This window comes from Dipodomys spectabilis, unplaced genomic scaffold, assembly GCF_019054845.1.
Source record: "Dipodomys spectabilis isolate Male_0828 unplaced genomic scaffold, ASM1905484v1 ptg000026l, whole genome shotgun sequence".
In the NCBI taxonomy this organism is placed as follows: Eukaryota; Metazoa; Chordata; class Mammalia; order Rodentia; family Heteromyidae; genus Dipodomys; species Dipodomys spectabilis.
In genome coordinates, this window is record NW_024870703.1 from 8639328 (window position 1) to 8654234 (window position 14907).

Below are 14907 nucleotides of genomic sequence, written 5' to 3' on the forward strand. Positions count from 1 at the left end.
GGATCACAGTTCAAAGCCAGCCTGGGCAGAATCTCCAATTAACTAGCAAAAAGCCAAAGTAGAGCTGTGGCTCAAGTAGTAGGGTACAAGCCTTGAGCAAAAAAGCCAAGTGAGAGCACAAGGCTAAGTTCAAGTATTGGCTGAAAGAGAGAGAGAGAGAGAGAGAGAGAGAGAGAGAGAGAGAGAGAGAGAGAGAGAATGGATAGCTGGGCACCAGTGGCTTGTACCTGTAATCCTAGCTACTCAGGAGGCTGAGATCTGAGGATTGTGGTTAGAAGCCAGCCAGGGCAACAAGTCCTATATGAGACTGTTTATCTCCAATTAACCACCAGAAAACTGGAAGTGGAGCTGTGGCTCAAAGTGGTAGAGTGCTAGCCTTGAACAGAAAGAGGCTCAGAGACAGCACCCAGGCTGTGAGTTCAAGCCCATAACTGACAAAAATAAATAAACAAAAACAAACAATGGAAATATACAAAACACAAAATACCCACCATGGTCAGAGTTAACCACTGTACCGCTGTTAACTGTGCCAGAGATAACACCTCTCCCCCCCACCCCCCGCCCCTTGCCTGTGATGGGGGGTTGGGGCTGGGCTCACCCTGGGACTTCTTTGAGGAAACAGCATCACCTGGCAGGGCTGAGACTGCATGTGAACTGAACAGGTCCCTGCTGGGAGTCAAAGCTTCCTCTAGAAAAGAAAACCTAAGGACTGGATGTATGGTGGAGTGGAAAATGGAGAAAATGCCGTGGGCAGGGGAGGCAGGCCTGGGGGAGGCCAGGCTATGTGAATTCTGAAACCAATTTGCACAGTGTCTCCACCCACTTCCCTTTTCTGAAAACTCTCCAGCAGCTCCCCCAGAAACCCACAGCTATCCTGAGAACACAGAGCTGGCCAGCTAGGCAGTGGGAAGGCTGTGTACCTGGGCAGTCATCCGGAGGCTACTGTTACCACAGCCCCCATTTCCTCCCTGGGTTCTCAATGTGTCCATTTCTATCTTAGTAGAGCCTCTGCCACCACAGAAGGTGAGAGCCATACCTGGGCCAGCCAACTTTCGTCTGAGATTAAGCACTTTCAAGTTAGAAGCTTTGTAAAAAGGCCCACCAACTGCCAACATAGGTTGGCCCATCCAAGTACCTTTCATCTAGCAGCCTCTACCTGTGTGCCTGCTGGCTCACAGCAGGAGGCCATGTGCCATTTTCCTCTGTCTCCTCTTCCTGGACCCTTCCTCCAATAACACTTCCACCTGGTTCTCTCAACCCCTCTCCACAATGGCTATCTCTCCCTCCCTGAATGCAACTGAAATACCAGATGTTCTCATGGCTCCCAGCTCCCATAGAGGAAGCAGGGCCACCCTCAGGAGTCCCTGGGTAGGTGATGGGGTGGGGCCTGGGCTTCTAACTTGCTCTGGAGCCTCACTGTTCCTCTTCTCACTCTCCAGCATGGGCTACTTTCCCTTCCTCATCCCCACCCCATCTTCACAAGGCCTTGCTGCTCTGAAGGGCTCTGGTGTCCCCAGAAGCAGGAATTCCAACTGCTTCTCCACCCTCCCCTTCCCTCACCCTACACATGGAATTAGGATTTCCTGACTTTAACCTTGGCCCTGGTCTGTTGCACCCTTCTTGGACTTGGTTATTGACCCATGTAATAGGATATGACCTTGCCCTTACCAACTGCAGGGATGGGAAATGGACATAAATGTGCCAGTCTAGTGCAGTAGGAGGAAGATCAGAAAGAAAGAAAAAACAACCTGTATTCACATGCAAAGTTGTCTAGAGCTAGTAGAGTAGTGCAAGTACAATGTGAGCTGGAGACAGCTATAGAGACCCTCATTTCGTAACTGCACAGTTTTCATTTCCAAATGCACAATTCAGTGTTTTCCACCTTTTCATTCTTTCTCCTAATGCAACCTGCTCTCCCCCGCCCCCAGCAAGATCCAATAGCACCCTTTACTTTCCTCCAGGGATTCCAGTACAGGTCAGGCTGGCTCACAAGCCAACTAATTCTCATTGAGTATTTACTGACACCCCATCCTCCAATCACATGGACCACACTGAACTACGAAGGCCAAGAATCTTGCTCTGCCTGAGACCATATTCCTAGCACAGGCCTGGTACCAGGCAGCCACAGAGAATGAGGGCAGGCTGGGGAAGCAGAGCTGAGCTAAGCAAGAGTGGTGCTAGGTGGATGGTGACGCAGGACGTGGTGGGAGGGGCTTGGAGAAGACAGAGTTGTCTGGTGCAGAGGTGTGGAGGGTCTCTGGGTAAATGGGAAGGAGCACCTAGAGAGCTGGAGGGGATTTCAGTCTTCCACTGTTAGTGGGAGCTGAGGTGATGGTTGCTTGGTGAGCCATGGAAGGAGTCCAAAATCTGTCCTCCAAAAGTCCCTTCAAGGAGGAGGCACCAAAAGGAACAGCCGGGGAAATGCTGAAGAGAAACTTTTAAGGAGGAAGAAAACCAAGGCTTAGCAAAGAAATAAAGACTATCTAAAAGAAGTCAAGGCAATCTCTTTGCCCAAGTAAAGAGATGCCCATTAAAAGGAATAGAATAAAGCCATCTTTCATGATGGAAAAGGCCAAACATAAAATACCCAGTCTGCACAGTGCTCTGGCAAGAAGAGAGGGTTTTCAAAGTGTTTCCTAATTGCATGCTGCAAGATTAGTCTGAAAGTGCTCTGAAAAGGCTAGTCTGAAAGCAAAGTGCTCAGCCACAAGTGTGGTCAGGCCACACCCTAGACTAACAACACACTGTCCAGTACTGTCAAACAAACACACAACCTTTTTACGAGGTGATAGGTTATCATATGTGTAAAATAATACACAAAATATGTTTGGTATTGTTTGGATTCACACATATGCACTGATGGTTTCACATTACATGTTAGGGTGATAGAGAAAATGGACATTGAAAGAGTTACTCAGATAACTATTAATATTTGAACTTATCTTGTAAAAAAATATGAAAAAAGGAAAACCCTGAGTAATATCTGAATGTGCCAGGTGTGGTTGTGCACATTTACAACCCCAGGAATCTGAGGCAGATGTGTGGGTTCAAAGCCAGGTTGGGATATACAATGAGACTCTGCCTCAAAAACAAAACCAAACCACCCTGAATGCTATTTAACTTTGCTCTGAAGAAATTACAAAGGGGTGAGTATAGACAAGGAAAACAGTGTGTGACTACAGCTTCAGGCTCTAAAGAACAGGGCCGATCTGGCAATTAGCAGGTCATTAGTGACCTTATTGGCAGCGATTTCTGCAAGTGTCTGGGCAGAGGCAGAAGGGAACCATCAAGCATCATAATGGGTTGAAGAATTGATGCGACTGGAAGTAATGGAAACAATTCTTGCCAGTAAAAGAAGAGAGGTAAAGCTAAGGAGAGGAGAGAGATTTGGTGGTTTGACTGTTCTGTTGTCTCATGGATGCAATGGAGAGATTTAAATACAGTGGGGGAGAAGAGATGACTGTGGTGGGCAGTAAAAATGGGCAGGAAACACTGAGTGTGCCAGTACTAAGCATCTTACACATACTGATTTCTTTAGTCCTCTATGTAACACTATTGTACCATTTTACTGATGAAAACACTGAGCTAATAAGTGGCAGTTGGAGCAACACCATAAGGCGGTGAATGAGTGGATACTACTTGTGGGTGGCAGGAGGGTCTGCCCTTGAGAGGTGAAAGGACTTCTTCTTGGGCTGGGGAATGGCATTATTATCTCAGCAGGTCTAGGGCTGAGTGAAGAAAGCTGATGGAGTTCTTAGAAGGCTTGGCTTGGAGGCGGAGGGAGTGAAGGTTTAGGAAGTGAGAGATAGCTCAACCCCTCTAGAAAGCCATACAAACAAAGCCCTGGCCCCAAATTCAAGGCTAGTGATCCTCTCTGAAGGTATTACTTGACATTGAGCTAAAAGGAGCTTCTAGAAAGATGGCAGGATCACTGAGTTGGGATGAAGGACACAGGAGCTACACAGCATCTTAGGAATCCTGCCTGGGACCCATCATAGGGGTCTTGTGCTCCCACAGAACCTTCCCTGACCATACGAAATCCAGCTGTTTGATCACACTTTCCCTACACCTACTAACACAGCCTTACACACCTTAATCACATTTTCTCTTCTCCAGTAACATCCCTGGGTCTGTATCTTGCTTTTCTATGGGAACTCTTGAAATTCATCATCTTTTTGTTTCTGGTTTCTAAACTCTCACAAAGCTCAGCAGACCTCAAGTAAGGGTGTCTGACAGGAAGCACCATGTTGGGGTACAGTGCCTCCCTCTACACCATCCTTGGCTCCCTAGCTAGTGTCATGGGGAACTGGCCACTGTTGTGTACAAATGGCCTTGGAGGTCAGATAATGGGAAAGGTCTGCCTGTTGCTGCTCTCACCTTCAGGCCTAGGGGTATGGAAGGGGGGTGTGTGTCAAAGACCATCTATCTGGGTGATGACATAGCTTCTCAAAACTTCCAACTCCTCAGATGTGACATACAAAATGGCAGCTGATGCAGCCCAGGAGAAAGGCTGGTCCTAAAAAGTAGGCAGGGGCAGAGAGCACTTGAGTTAAACTGTGTATGCAGAGCCTCATAGCTGACCACCATTCCAATGAAGGACAGCATAAAGCAAGACATGATTTCCAGAAATTTATTGGAAACACGATACGAACCGATAGTAGATGGCATCTCCTCACAGACAGACAGTGCACACGGGTACCGCGGGAAAGAGCTCTCCTGGGCAGCTGGAGTGAGCACTGAGGCATGCTCTGGTGAGTGCTCTGTGGAAGGGAAACCAGAGATGTGGTGCAGAGAGAGAGGAGGCACACAGAAAACTGGGACATAGCTTTCCTGAAGGCGGTGCTGAGGTGGATTGCTAAATGGGTGAATTCCCCCAGAGGAAAACAGGGACAACGGTGAAGAACAAAGACTCCTCTGCCTCTCAAAAGCACTTCTCTTTCTGGGCAGAGCAAAAGAGAATTTACAAAAACCTAAGGGAGCAGCTCCCCTTGTCTCTCTTACTATGGTCCCAGGATTGCACATAGGCACCAGGCTTGGACATGACCAAGAGCATACAGAGGCCACACACAGCATGGACTGCCTGCCCTCAGACCTGCTCCTTGCCTTCTCTTCCACTCCTTCATTCAGCTGCATGCTGACCCTTTGGGGGCCTTCCAAGGCTGCCAGGGAAGCTGACTTCCAGCTGGAGTCAGCTAACAGGAGGCACCCACAAAAATCTGGAGGGCATGACAGGCGAAGCTGTTTCTCCCCTCCAACCTCTCATGACTTCAGCTTCTATCAACGCACTTCAGATCTCCCCAGTGGCCCTGGCTCTCGGATACGGTAGTATGGCCTCCTGACTGTGTCTAGCATCCAGGATATCTTATTCTTGTTTCATTTTTCTGCTCTTCTTGTTTTTGATCAACACTCTCTAGCTTAAAATGTGTTTTACTCAGAGTAGGCTGTACTTGGCTGAGCCCTGCCCAGACACAGGGCTGTGGGCAAGGTAGACTCATAAGAGATCCCTGCAATGAACTTCTGTCTATCCTCCTCTTCTGCACACAGTTAGGACGTCAGAGGTGGTGGCAGTGACTGAGGACAGAGGGGATGCCTTGCAGTGTCTGTGTCCTCACTCAGAGGGCTTTGCACTATATCTCATCTGCTTCAGAATGAAGAATCTCAGCATGTCTGCTTGTATGTCCACTGAACAATTGTGACACTACTGACATGCACTATGGCAGCACCATGGCCCTTGAAAGAGCATGGCCAGCTAAGAAACATCTCGGTACCAAATGTTCTGAACAGCAAAGGCAAGGAACGGAAGCTCCTTGGCATTACCCTCTGTTCCCTGGATTAGAATATTCCTTCAGAATGTCAGGGGGTTTCCAAGGGATGAAATAGGGGCATAAACGCTTAGTCAGCTCTATCTCCATGGGAGGGTGGGACTACAGAACCAGCTCTTACTAACAAGCTGATGAAGAGCCTCTGGCTGCACGGCATTCACAGCTAACTTGGAGCCTCCTGCTTCTCCATCAGTATTGGCAAGGCCCTTCTCCAAATCTCTCCAGCCTGGTGGAAGGCCTCTCCCAACAGGCAGAGAGAATGTAGCCAAGCAGCTAATTGATGTCTCTGTGTCCATGTGCCACATAAGCTCAGGACAAGTTCACAGACAGACATCTGTGCTGAGGTTTCTTTTTCTTTAGAGAAGAAATACCAGAAAGGCTAGCTGGCCTTCCCATCCAGGGTCTTTGCTGTAGGAGATTTATGTATAAGAATCTGGAGGAAACCCTTGCCACGTGCACTTGTCTCATGAAGCACCTCTGACACAGGCCCTGCCCTCAGGGCTCAAGCCAAGCCGCAGGACAGCTCCAGAGACAGAGAACTTGGAACTTGTCCTGGTCACCCAGAGGCTCCTCCTCAAGAAGCCAACATGCTCCAAACTGGGCAAGACTGAGGCATCTTGACCCCATTCACACTACCCCATACCGCCTCATTCTCTGCTGAGTTGAGCCAGCCGTGGAGGACGTAGACGTAGATATCCTTGTCATTTCTGTGATGCCTCATTCTTGCTGGGGGGGCCAATTCCAGGGTGGCCATTCTTTCATGCAACAACTTGTTTGAGCATCTCATTTCCTCCTCCAGCTACTGCTCCTGGGGTAGCTGAAAGGTCAGACTCCAGTTGTCTGTCACAGTGCTACGACCCTACGTCCTGCAGACCATCTTTGTTAATGGAGGCAGGGAGATGGCTAGGCTCAGGAACCAACCAGGCATTGAGTTACTCCTTGCCTGCAACAGATGGTCTATTGGGATGTCACCAAGGGCTAGTGCCCAGGGCAGGCAGGGAGAACCCAAGCCAGTAAAGCAGGAAGGTCTCCTGAGGCCTCAGAACATAATGCTCACAGCATACTGGGCCAGAAGGGTAGAGAGCTTTTGGAGCCGACTATATAGACCTATACTTGCAAACATGATCCTCCCTTCCACCCTCCTAAGGGGTAAAATAAACTAGGGTGAGTAGTGACCCATGATAGGAACACTTGGTGCAGTTCCTCATTAGCTGGCTTGGTTGCAGTAAGAAAATAGCTTGTCACAGTGATATACACGCTTGGCATGTTTAACACCTGCTCTCACTAGAGCTCTCCAGGACCAAGTAGAAAACCAGCCTCTCTTCCAAAAGAAAATAGAGCTGCTGAGAGTCATGTGCAGGCTGGCCAAGGCAAGAACCTTCTCTTCTGTCAGACCCAGGAGTAACCATACCATTGAGGAGTGGGAGCAGATGAATACAGGATGCAGGGGTGAAAAGCAACACTTCCCCTGAGCGGGAAGCAGCCACGGGAGGGGAGAGGCAGGAGAACAGGGGAGGGGGTCAGGGAGAAGGAAGCAGCCTACTGGGAAAAAGGCAAGCGACAAATACCAGCAAGGACAGGGGAACACTATGAACTGTGTAAACACTGGCACATGTCTTAAGAAAATCCACTCAGAAAGATGCCACATTCCTCCTGTACATAAGTACATAGCATAAAACAGTGGGACTGGCACATGCAGGGCAGCAGGGTTCTGAGTGTTCAGCAGCCTCCATCACCCAAGCCCCCCACTCTGGGGAAGTGGACACCAACAAGTGAGGAGGCCAGTGGCTCCCTGCTGCCCTCAGTTCTCAGGAAGGTCACTCTAGGACAGCAAGGTCTCTGAGAGGGAAGGAAGGTGCCCCTGGGTCCCACGGAGATGCAGGTTTGGAACATGCACCCCTACAGTTTCTTTTCTGCCTCTTCGGGTCTCCGCAGGGTGCACACAGAGCTCTGCTCCCACTGAAGAAGCTGCCTCCTTCCCAGGCACATCTGTGACCACCAGCAGGACAGTAGAGTCTTGGATTGTAGCATAGAACAGGGATAACTCAGTCTGACACGCAGCATGTGAGTTCTGGAAAAGGGAAGGAACAGGGTAAGGCTAAATGAGTTCTGATGAAAGGGAAAACAGAAACCAGCCTCCCACAAATAGGATGACTATCAGGGGAAAAAGGTCAGGTACTAATCCAGATAAAATCTCACAATGTAGTTTAACGCTGAACAAAAGTTCAAGAAAAACTTGAAGCATCTTCAGCAAAGCATCTTCAAAGCCAGGTTTTCAAGTACAGAGGCTGCTGGTGAAATGCAGCACCTCAGGCCAGACCTTGTATAACTCCTCTAGTGATATGGAAAAATGGTGAGCACAGTGGGCTAAGAGGAGGCCCAGTCTCTTCTTCAGCAGTAATACCTGATCACCAGGATTGGCACCCAAGCCATGAACACACTTTCTATAGGACAAGAATGAGCCTCAGCCCCTTTACTCAGTGTCCTGAGTCAAGAGCTATTCCTTCACCACTCCACCTCAACTCTCAACTGTCCTGTCCCTAAGCTGGGCATCAGGAAACTGTCAACAGCTATAAAAAATGAACAGCAGACCTGGCCTGCAAACCATATCATTACTGTCTCATACTACTCAGCAAGGTGTGAGACCAGATTCTTGTTACTTGTGAAGTGGCTGGAGTGGCTGAGGTAGAAGAAAATGCTCACAGACCCTTTCTAGTTACGCGTTCCGCAGCCACAAAGTAGCTAGATGACCACTTTCACAGCCTCATTCCATCTGCAGGAAGGAGGTCTGCAGGATGGAGCAAGCCATGCCTTTACTCCACGTGCCTTTCTAGAATATGGAAGACACCATGGATACAACCTTGAAAAAGAAATTCAGTAAATGTGAGTTAAATAAAGACTCAGATAAATTTGACTTAGGAATCAAAAAGCCTTTGCTTTATTGGACCTACTTTAGGTCAGAAACTGTTTTTTGCTTACCAGAACCTTGTGAGGATCAGGAAAGTTAGGACCTGCTCAAGTGCAGTAAATAAGCCAAGGAGTCAGGATTTGAATTCAGTCTTCTTAATTCAGATCTTTTTATGTACTACACCAACCTGCTCATTCTCCATCCAGCCCAGTGTTCTGCTAAGAGTCCAGTAAGAGCACATAGTCCTCTTCAGTGTCTAGATTAAAGCAATAAATGTGCCTGGATCTGTAAGAAGCATCTCTCTTTTTTGCCGTGTGTGTGTGTGTGTGTGTGTGTGTGTGTGTGTGTGTGTGTGTGTGTGTATGTGTGTACTCTGTCCAAATCCCCACATAATTAAACCACCTACTAGAAAAACCACTTGTAATAGATGACCAAATCTCTGAGCTACCATGGTAAATTTGTGCTAAATTTACCTGCTTATTTTCAGAAGCAACCCTTTCCTCCTAGAAGCTCAGGAATTGGTATCTTGGCTCATGCTACCTTTTCCACACTGGCTACAGCTGAGATATGCCACCTCTCTGCATCCCAGCTGAACAGTCCTCATGCTTGCCATCTGTCCTCACAAAGTCCTATCACTTGTCTCTCCCTGCTTAGAGCTTCCCCCACAGCACTGCCTAAAAGCAAGGGACAAGAGCCACCTTCAGGACCTCCCATCCAGTGCAGTACTGACAGCCCTAGGAAAAGGTGTCTCCCTACTGTCAGTATCCTTCCTAACAAAGGACCCCGAGTCACATTTCCTTTTTTTTTAAATTCTCAAATGTACTGATCTATATTTGCCACCTTTGTCTGTACTAACTCCAATTCTTAAGAACTTAGTTGTGCTTTTTTTTCTTCAAAATGTTCCCTATTGGTTTTTGACTACTCAGAAGTACTCAAAGTACAAGAAGGACTTGGAGATTCTGTACTCTAATCATCCACTGTAATGAAAGCAATCTCTTTTAAGGTTTCTAGCTCCTGGCATCCATGTTCATTTCCTTCTCTTCCGAAAAATCAGAGAAGAAATCATTATCAGAATCCTGGAGGCTAGAAAGAAGATGATGAGTGATGGCAGATTTTACACACAAGAAAGCTTGAGGCTGGCAGTATGAAAAGCTGAGAGCCCAATTTGTTCAAAGAACTCTCCAAGGGATCAGGAAATGACATCAGATACCTCTGGCAATGAGGAAGAAGGGCTGAAGCAAAAAAGATGAGTGGAAGCCTGTTTGAGAAACAGCCCTAGAGTTCTCCTAACTCCAAACCCCTGGGAACTGTCCACTTCCTACCAGTCTAGATGGTTACTCCCTAAACAAAACAAAATGGAGGGCCTCGGGATACCAGACACATTTTTGGCAGAGTTGCCAGTTCTCACAGGAGGGATCAAGTGAGAGTATGCCTACCAAATGCTAAGCCTCTGGCTTTCTTTTCATCAAGTTCTCAGAATGAAGGTCAACAAACCTCTACCTTTGGAAGAAACAGGAAGAAGCTACTCAGGGGAATTATGCAGCTCATGAGCAGAGTTAAAGGCATTTGGGGTTACTCAACAACTAGCCCAAGCTGATATTGTGAAGTGTAATATAGGCTCCAGCCCAGAGCTTTCAATCTGATTTTCAGTCTCTTTAAACACTGTTAGACAACAAAAGCCACCAGGAAAAAGAAACCCAAGTTATAACACAAATATTGGATACCAAAGCAAATAAACCAAGGGATATAAATTGGACTACACATGGAGAAAACTTCAAAAGCAAAAGACTCAGAGAAATGAGAAAAAGATAGTTTCCATGAAACATAACCAGTATATGTATACAGACAGTTAAGTAGATAAGATTTAGTTAATAAAACTAAATAAGGACAAGCTCATAGAATGATTTGAGTTCAGCTTTATACAATGGTAGCTAATTTATACTGAAGTAACCTTTCACCCAATAAACTCTGGACAAAATGTACAACTATCTGGAGGTACAGAAAACAACTAAAATCAGGCAAACACTACAGATACTTTGCCCTGGCTTTCCCTCTGAGTAGTTTTATGTAATACAAGAACATCATTCAGGTAAAAAGTGGTGGTCTAACTAGGCTGAAATCAGTGGTGAGAGTTTCAATACAGGTGGAAATTGATGACATAGATCTATAAAATGATCAGGGGAGCCCTGAATTTCAAATAAACTCTCAAATCATTGGCTGATTGTTGACCTAGGTAAGTACAAGGCTACAAGAAGACCAGTGGGAAGAGGCAGAACTCAAAGAGCTGAGTATTGATTTCAATAGTGGTATTGTGTTGCCAAGACAGAGTTTAGAGAGTTCCAAAGTTAGAGGGACAAATTCCATGATACTAGCATCAGTTTGAAGGAGATAACTCAATAAAATGGTAAACCAAGCCTGCATGGAATCAAAATAATCTGTCAGTGTAAGAACAAAACTCTGCAGAAGAAAACAGAATCCAAGAGTTTGTATTGTTTGTCATCCACAGTGACCAATATTCATTTCCAAAGAATTCTACATGAGAGTCAGGAAAATAGAACCCATAATTAGAAGAAGTCAGAAGAAGATAAATGGATTGATTCATATTCTAGAATTAGCAGACATGGAATTAAAATATCTTCTCTAAGTTGGTTGAAGAATTTATAGAAAGGCAGGTATGGTGGTTCAGGCCTGCAATCCCAGCTGTGACAAGTAGGAGAATCAAGACCTGAGGCTACCCTTAAGCAAAAATTCAAGACCCTCTTGATCAATAAACTAGTCAATCAAAGCAAGCAAGAAAGAGCAGAGGGGTATGGCTCAAGTGGTAGAGGGTCTGCCTAGTAAGTGTTAGGAGTGCAAAAAACATTTTTAAAGATAACTAAAATGGGTTTGGGAATTTGGCAAAATTTAGAACTTTAAAAGAACTCAATTACAGAACTGGGCACCGGTGGCTGACACCTATAATCCTAACTACCCAGAGGCTGCAATCTGAGGATTGCAGTTCAAAGCCAGCCCTGATAGGAAAGTCCGTGAGACTCTGATCTCCAATCGGAAGTGGCGCTGTGGCTCAAGTGGTAGAGCACTTGCCTTGAGTTAAAGAGCTGAGGGACAGCGCCCAGGCCCACAGTTCAAGCCTCACGATGGGAGGGGGAGGGGGGGTGAACTCAATCACACACAGTGAGACCAAAGGAGGACATTCTTAGGAAAGGAAGAGAAATGTGAAACTGATCATACAAAATAATATATATATATATATATTTTTTTGGGGTCCGGTCGTGGGGCCTGAACTCTGGGTCTGAGCGCTGTCCCTCAGCTCTTCAGCTCAAGGCTAGCGCTCTACCACTTGAGCCACAGCGCCACTTCCGGCTTTTTTCTTTTTTTTGCTTATGTGGGGCTGAGGAATCGAACCCAGGGCCTCAGGCATGCAAGGCATGCACTCTACCACTGAGCCACCTTCCCAGCCCCCAAATAATATTTATTAAAATGAACTTCAGGAACTGAATATAAGGTTTTTCTTTTGTGCTGTTTTTGTTTTCTTTTTGTTCTGTTAGTTCATTTATATGTCTTTAGGAGGCTAAGGAGAGGCACAGACATGGAGGGACAAAGGGTGAATGAATGCAGCAATGGCACTCACTGGGCACTATGTTGAAAATGAGCTAAGCAACTTGTTGGTATGGATGGGAGGGAAAACTGGGAGAGAGTGAGGGAAGGGGTGACATTGTTGCAAAAAAAGTGTACTCATTACCTGACATATAATATAACCTCTCTGTAAATCGCCTTTATAATAATTGAAATTTAAAAAAAAATAAAGGAACTAAATGGAGACCACATACTAGAAGCTCACATCTGTAATCCCAGCTACTCAAGAGGCTGAGATCTGGAGGATCACTGTTTGAAACCAGCCCAGACAGAAAAGTCTGTGAGAATCCATCTCCAATTAACCAGCAAAGAGTCAAGCTGGAGATGTGACACAAGTCCTACAGCGTGCCAGCTATGAGAAAGGGAATCGAGTGAGTTTAAGGTCCTGGGTTCAAGACTCTGTACCAGAAAAAGGAAAAGCCAGCTCACCCTTTATCTCTCTTAAAACTTACACCTTGAACTCATGATTCGTCCAATGAGATGTAACTCCTTGACACACAAATGAAATTAAAAACCAAATCCAGGTACAGATATTCAAATCTCTCCCCACTGCATTATGACATGCACCTATCATTCCAGCTTCATGGGAAGTGTAAAAACAGCAGCCAGGCAGGAAGCAAGATTCGATCTCAAAAATAACAAGTGCAAAAAAGTACTGGAGTAATGGCTCAGCAGTAGACAGCCTGTCTAGCAAGTACAAAGTTCTAATTTCGAACCCCAACACTGCTTTCTGTTTCCAAGAAAACCTAAGCCAGGCATAATCATTTATGACTGTAATCTCATCTCTCAAGAAGCTGAAAAAGGACAATTAGACCAGCCTGGAATACACAGCAAAATTTTGCCAAAAAGAAGAAGGAGGAGGAGGCGGAGGAGGGGAGGGAGGGAGGAGGAGGGGGAGGAGGAGAGGGAGGAGGAGGAAGAGGGGGAGGAGGAGAGGGAGGAGGAGGAGGGGGAGGAGGAGGAGGAGGGGGAGGAGGGGGAGGAGGAGGAGGAGGAGGAGGAAGTGTTTGCATAGCATGCCCAAGGCCTGGTTACTGCCAAAATCAAACCAAACCAATCAATAAACAAAACAAAGCCTAAAAATAGGCTGGGGATGAAGCTTAGCAGGAGTGCACTTGCCAGGCATGTGTGAGACTCCTGATCTCTAGCATGACAGAGAGAGAGAGAGAGAGAATAATTGATGTGGCCATACTAACATCAAAGTAACTTCTAGATAAAAAGTATTAACAGAATTGGGATTGGGGGGGAGGGGGGAGGCTGGGAAGGGATGTGAAGGGTAAACCAAAGGAGGAGGCTGCAATGCTTGGTAAGAAATGTACGCATTATCCTGCCCATGTAATTGTAACCCCTCTGTACAGTATGTTCACAAATAAAATAAAATAAAATTTAAAAAAAAAAGAGTATTAACAGAGATAAAGATGGTCCCTTCATAGTGATAAGGTTAATTATATAAAGTTATCTGTCTGTCTGTCTATCTGCTAGGTACCCAGCTCCCAATTTTTGCATCTGTGTCCTTAGATCTGAGACAGTCTTCCTATATTTACTTTGCAATCACCTTGGACTCTAAAAAGGACAGGATTTACCAATAAGCATGTTGTGACACAAAGCAAACTGACCTCCAGAAAGGTAATAGCTTCTTATCTTGTGAAAAAAGAAAAAAACACAAAACAAAACCAACAACAACAAAAATCTCCCCCAAAGGAAAACAGCCAAAAGCTCTCAGGACCACAAGGCACCTATTAGGCAACAATGGCTAACTTGTTCCTGCTCTCCTCTAAGATGAAATGGTAACTAATACAAGGGTCTAATACAAGGGACTGTAATACAAGGGTCAATCAGGCCATACTTGTAACTTGGGACTTCTTAATCATCATGCATAGTTCTCTCCTTCTGCCCCCTAGTTCTTTGTCTACACATTCTAAATCCATATCTCAAGATGGCTGAAAACATTCCATGACATACTTGTACCATGTAATACATCTCCTTTTTTTTTTTTTGCACTTTACCATGTTGCTTTAATTTGGTGCATAGGGGCAAGTAGCTGGCTAGCCTGACATGTGGAACTCCTGGAATCTAAAACTCATTTCATATATACACTAAATAACATAATTTAAAATTACATAAAGCAAAAATGAATAGACTATTTGGAGAAACAGACAAATCTACTTGGAAAATGGAGTTGAAAAGTCTCCCAAGAAAGTAGAGTTAAAAGATAGCCTGTATGTACATAGCTTTTGACCTTTTCTGCTTGTCCTAGACATATACTAGTTATTGCAAATAAGGGAAACCATGGGACCTATGTTTCTTTGGGCCTGGCTTACTTCACTTAATATAATTTTTTCCAAGTCTTTCCATTTCCTAACAAATGGGGTGATGTCATTCTTTCTGATGGAGGCATAGAATTCCATTTTGTGTGTGTGTGTGTGTGTGTGTGTGTATAAAACATTTTCTTGATCTATTCATCTACTGAGAGGCATCTGGGTTGGTTCCATATCTTAGCTATGGTAAATAATGCTGCAATAAACATAGTTGTGCTGGTAG

The 14907-nt window shown here is 45.6% G+C and overlaps 1 protein-coding gene across 1 annotated transcript in view; it reads right to left on the minus strand.

The window, feature by feature from the left end:
- Positions 1-4616: 4616 nt before the first annotated feature.
- Mta3 (metastasis associated 1 family member 3) overlaps positions 4617-14907 on the minus strand; it is a 154173-nt gene continuing 143882 nt past the window's right edge. Inside the window, exon 17 of the mRNA XM_042675471.1 lies at positions 4617-7893. Coding sequence (XP_042531405.1) covers positions 7868-7893 — 26 coding nt within the window. The 3' untranslated portion in view covers positions 4617-7867. The remainder of the gene's footprint in view (positions 7894-14907) is intronic.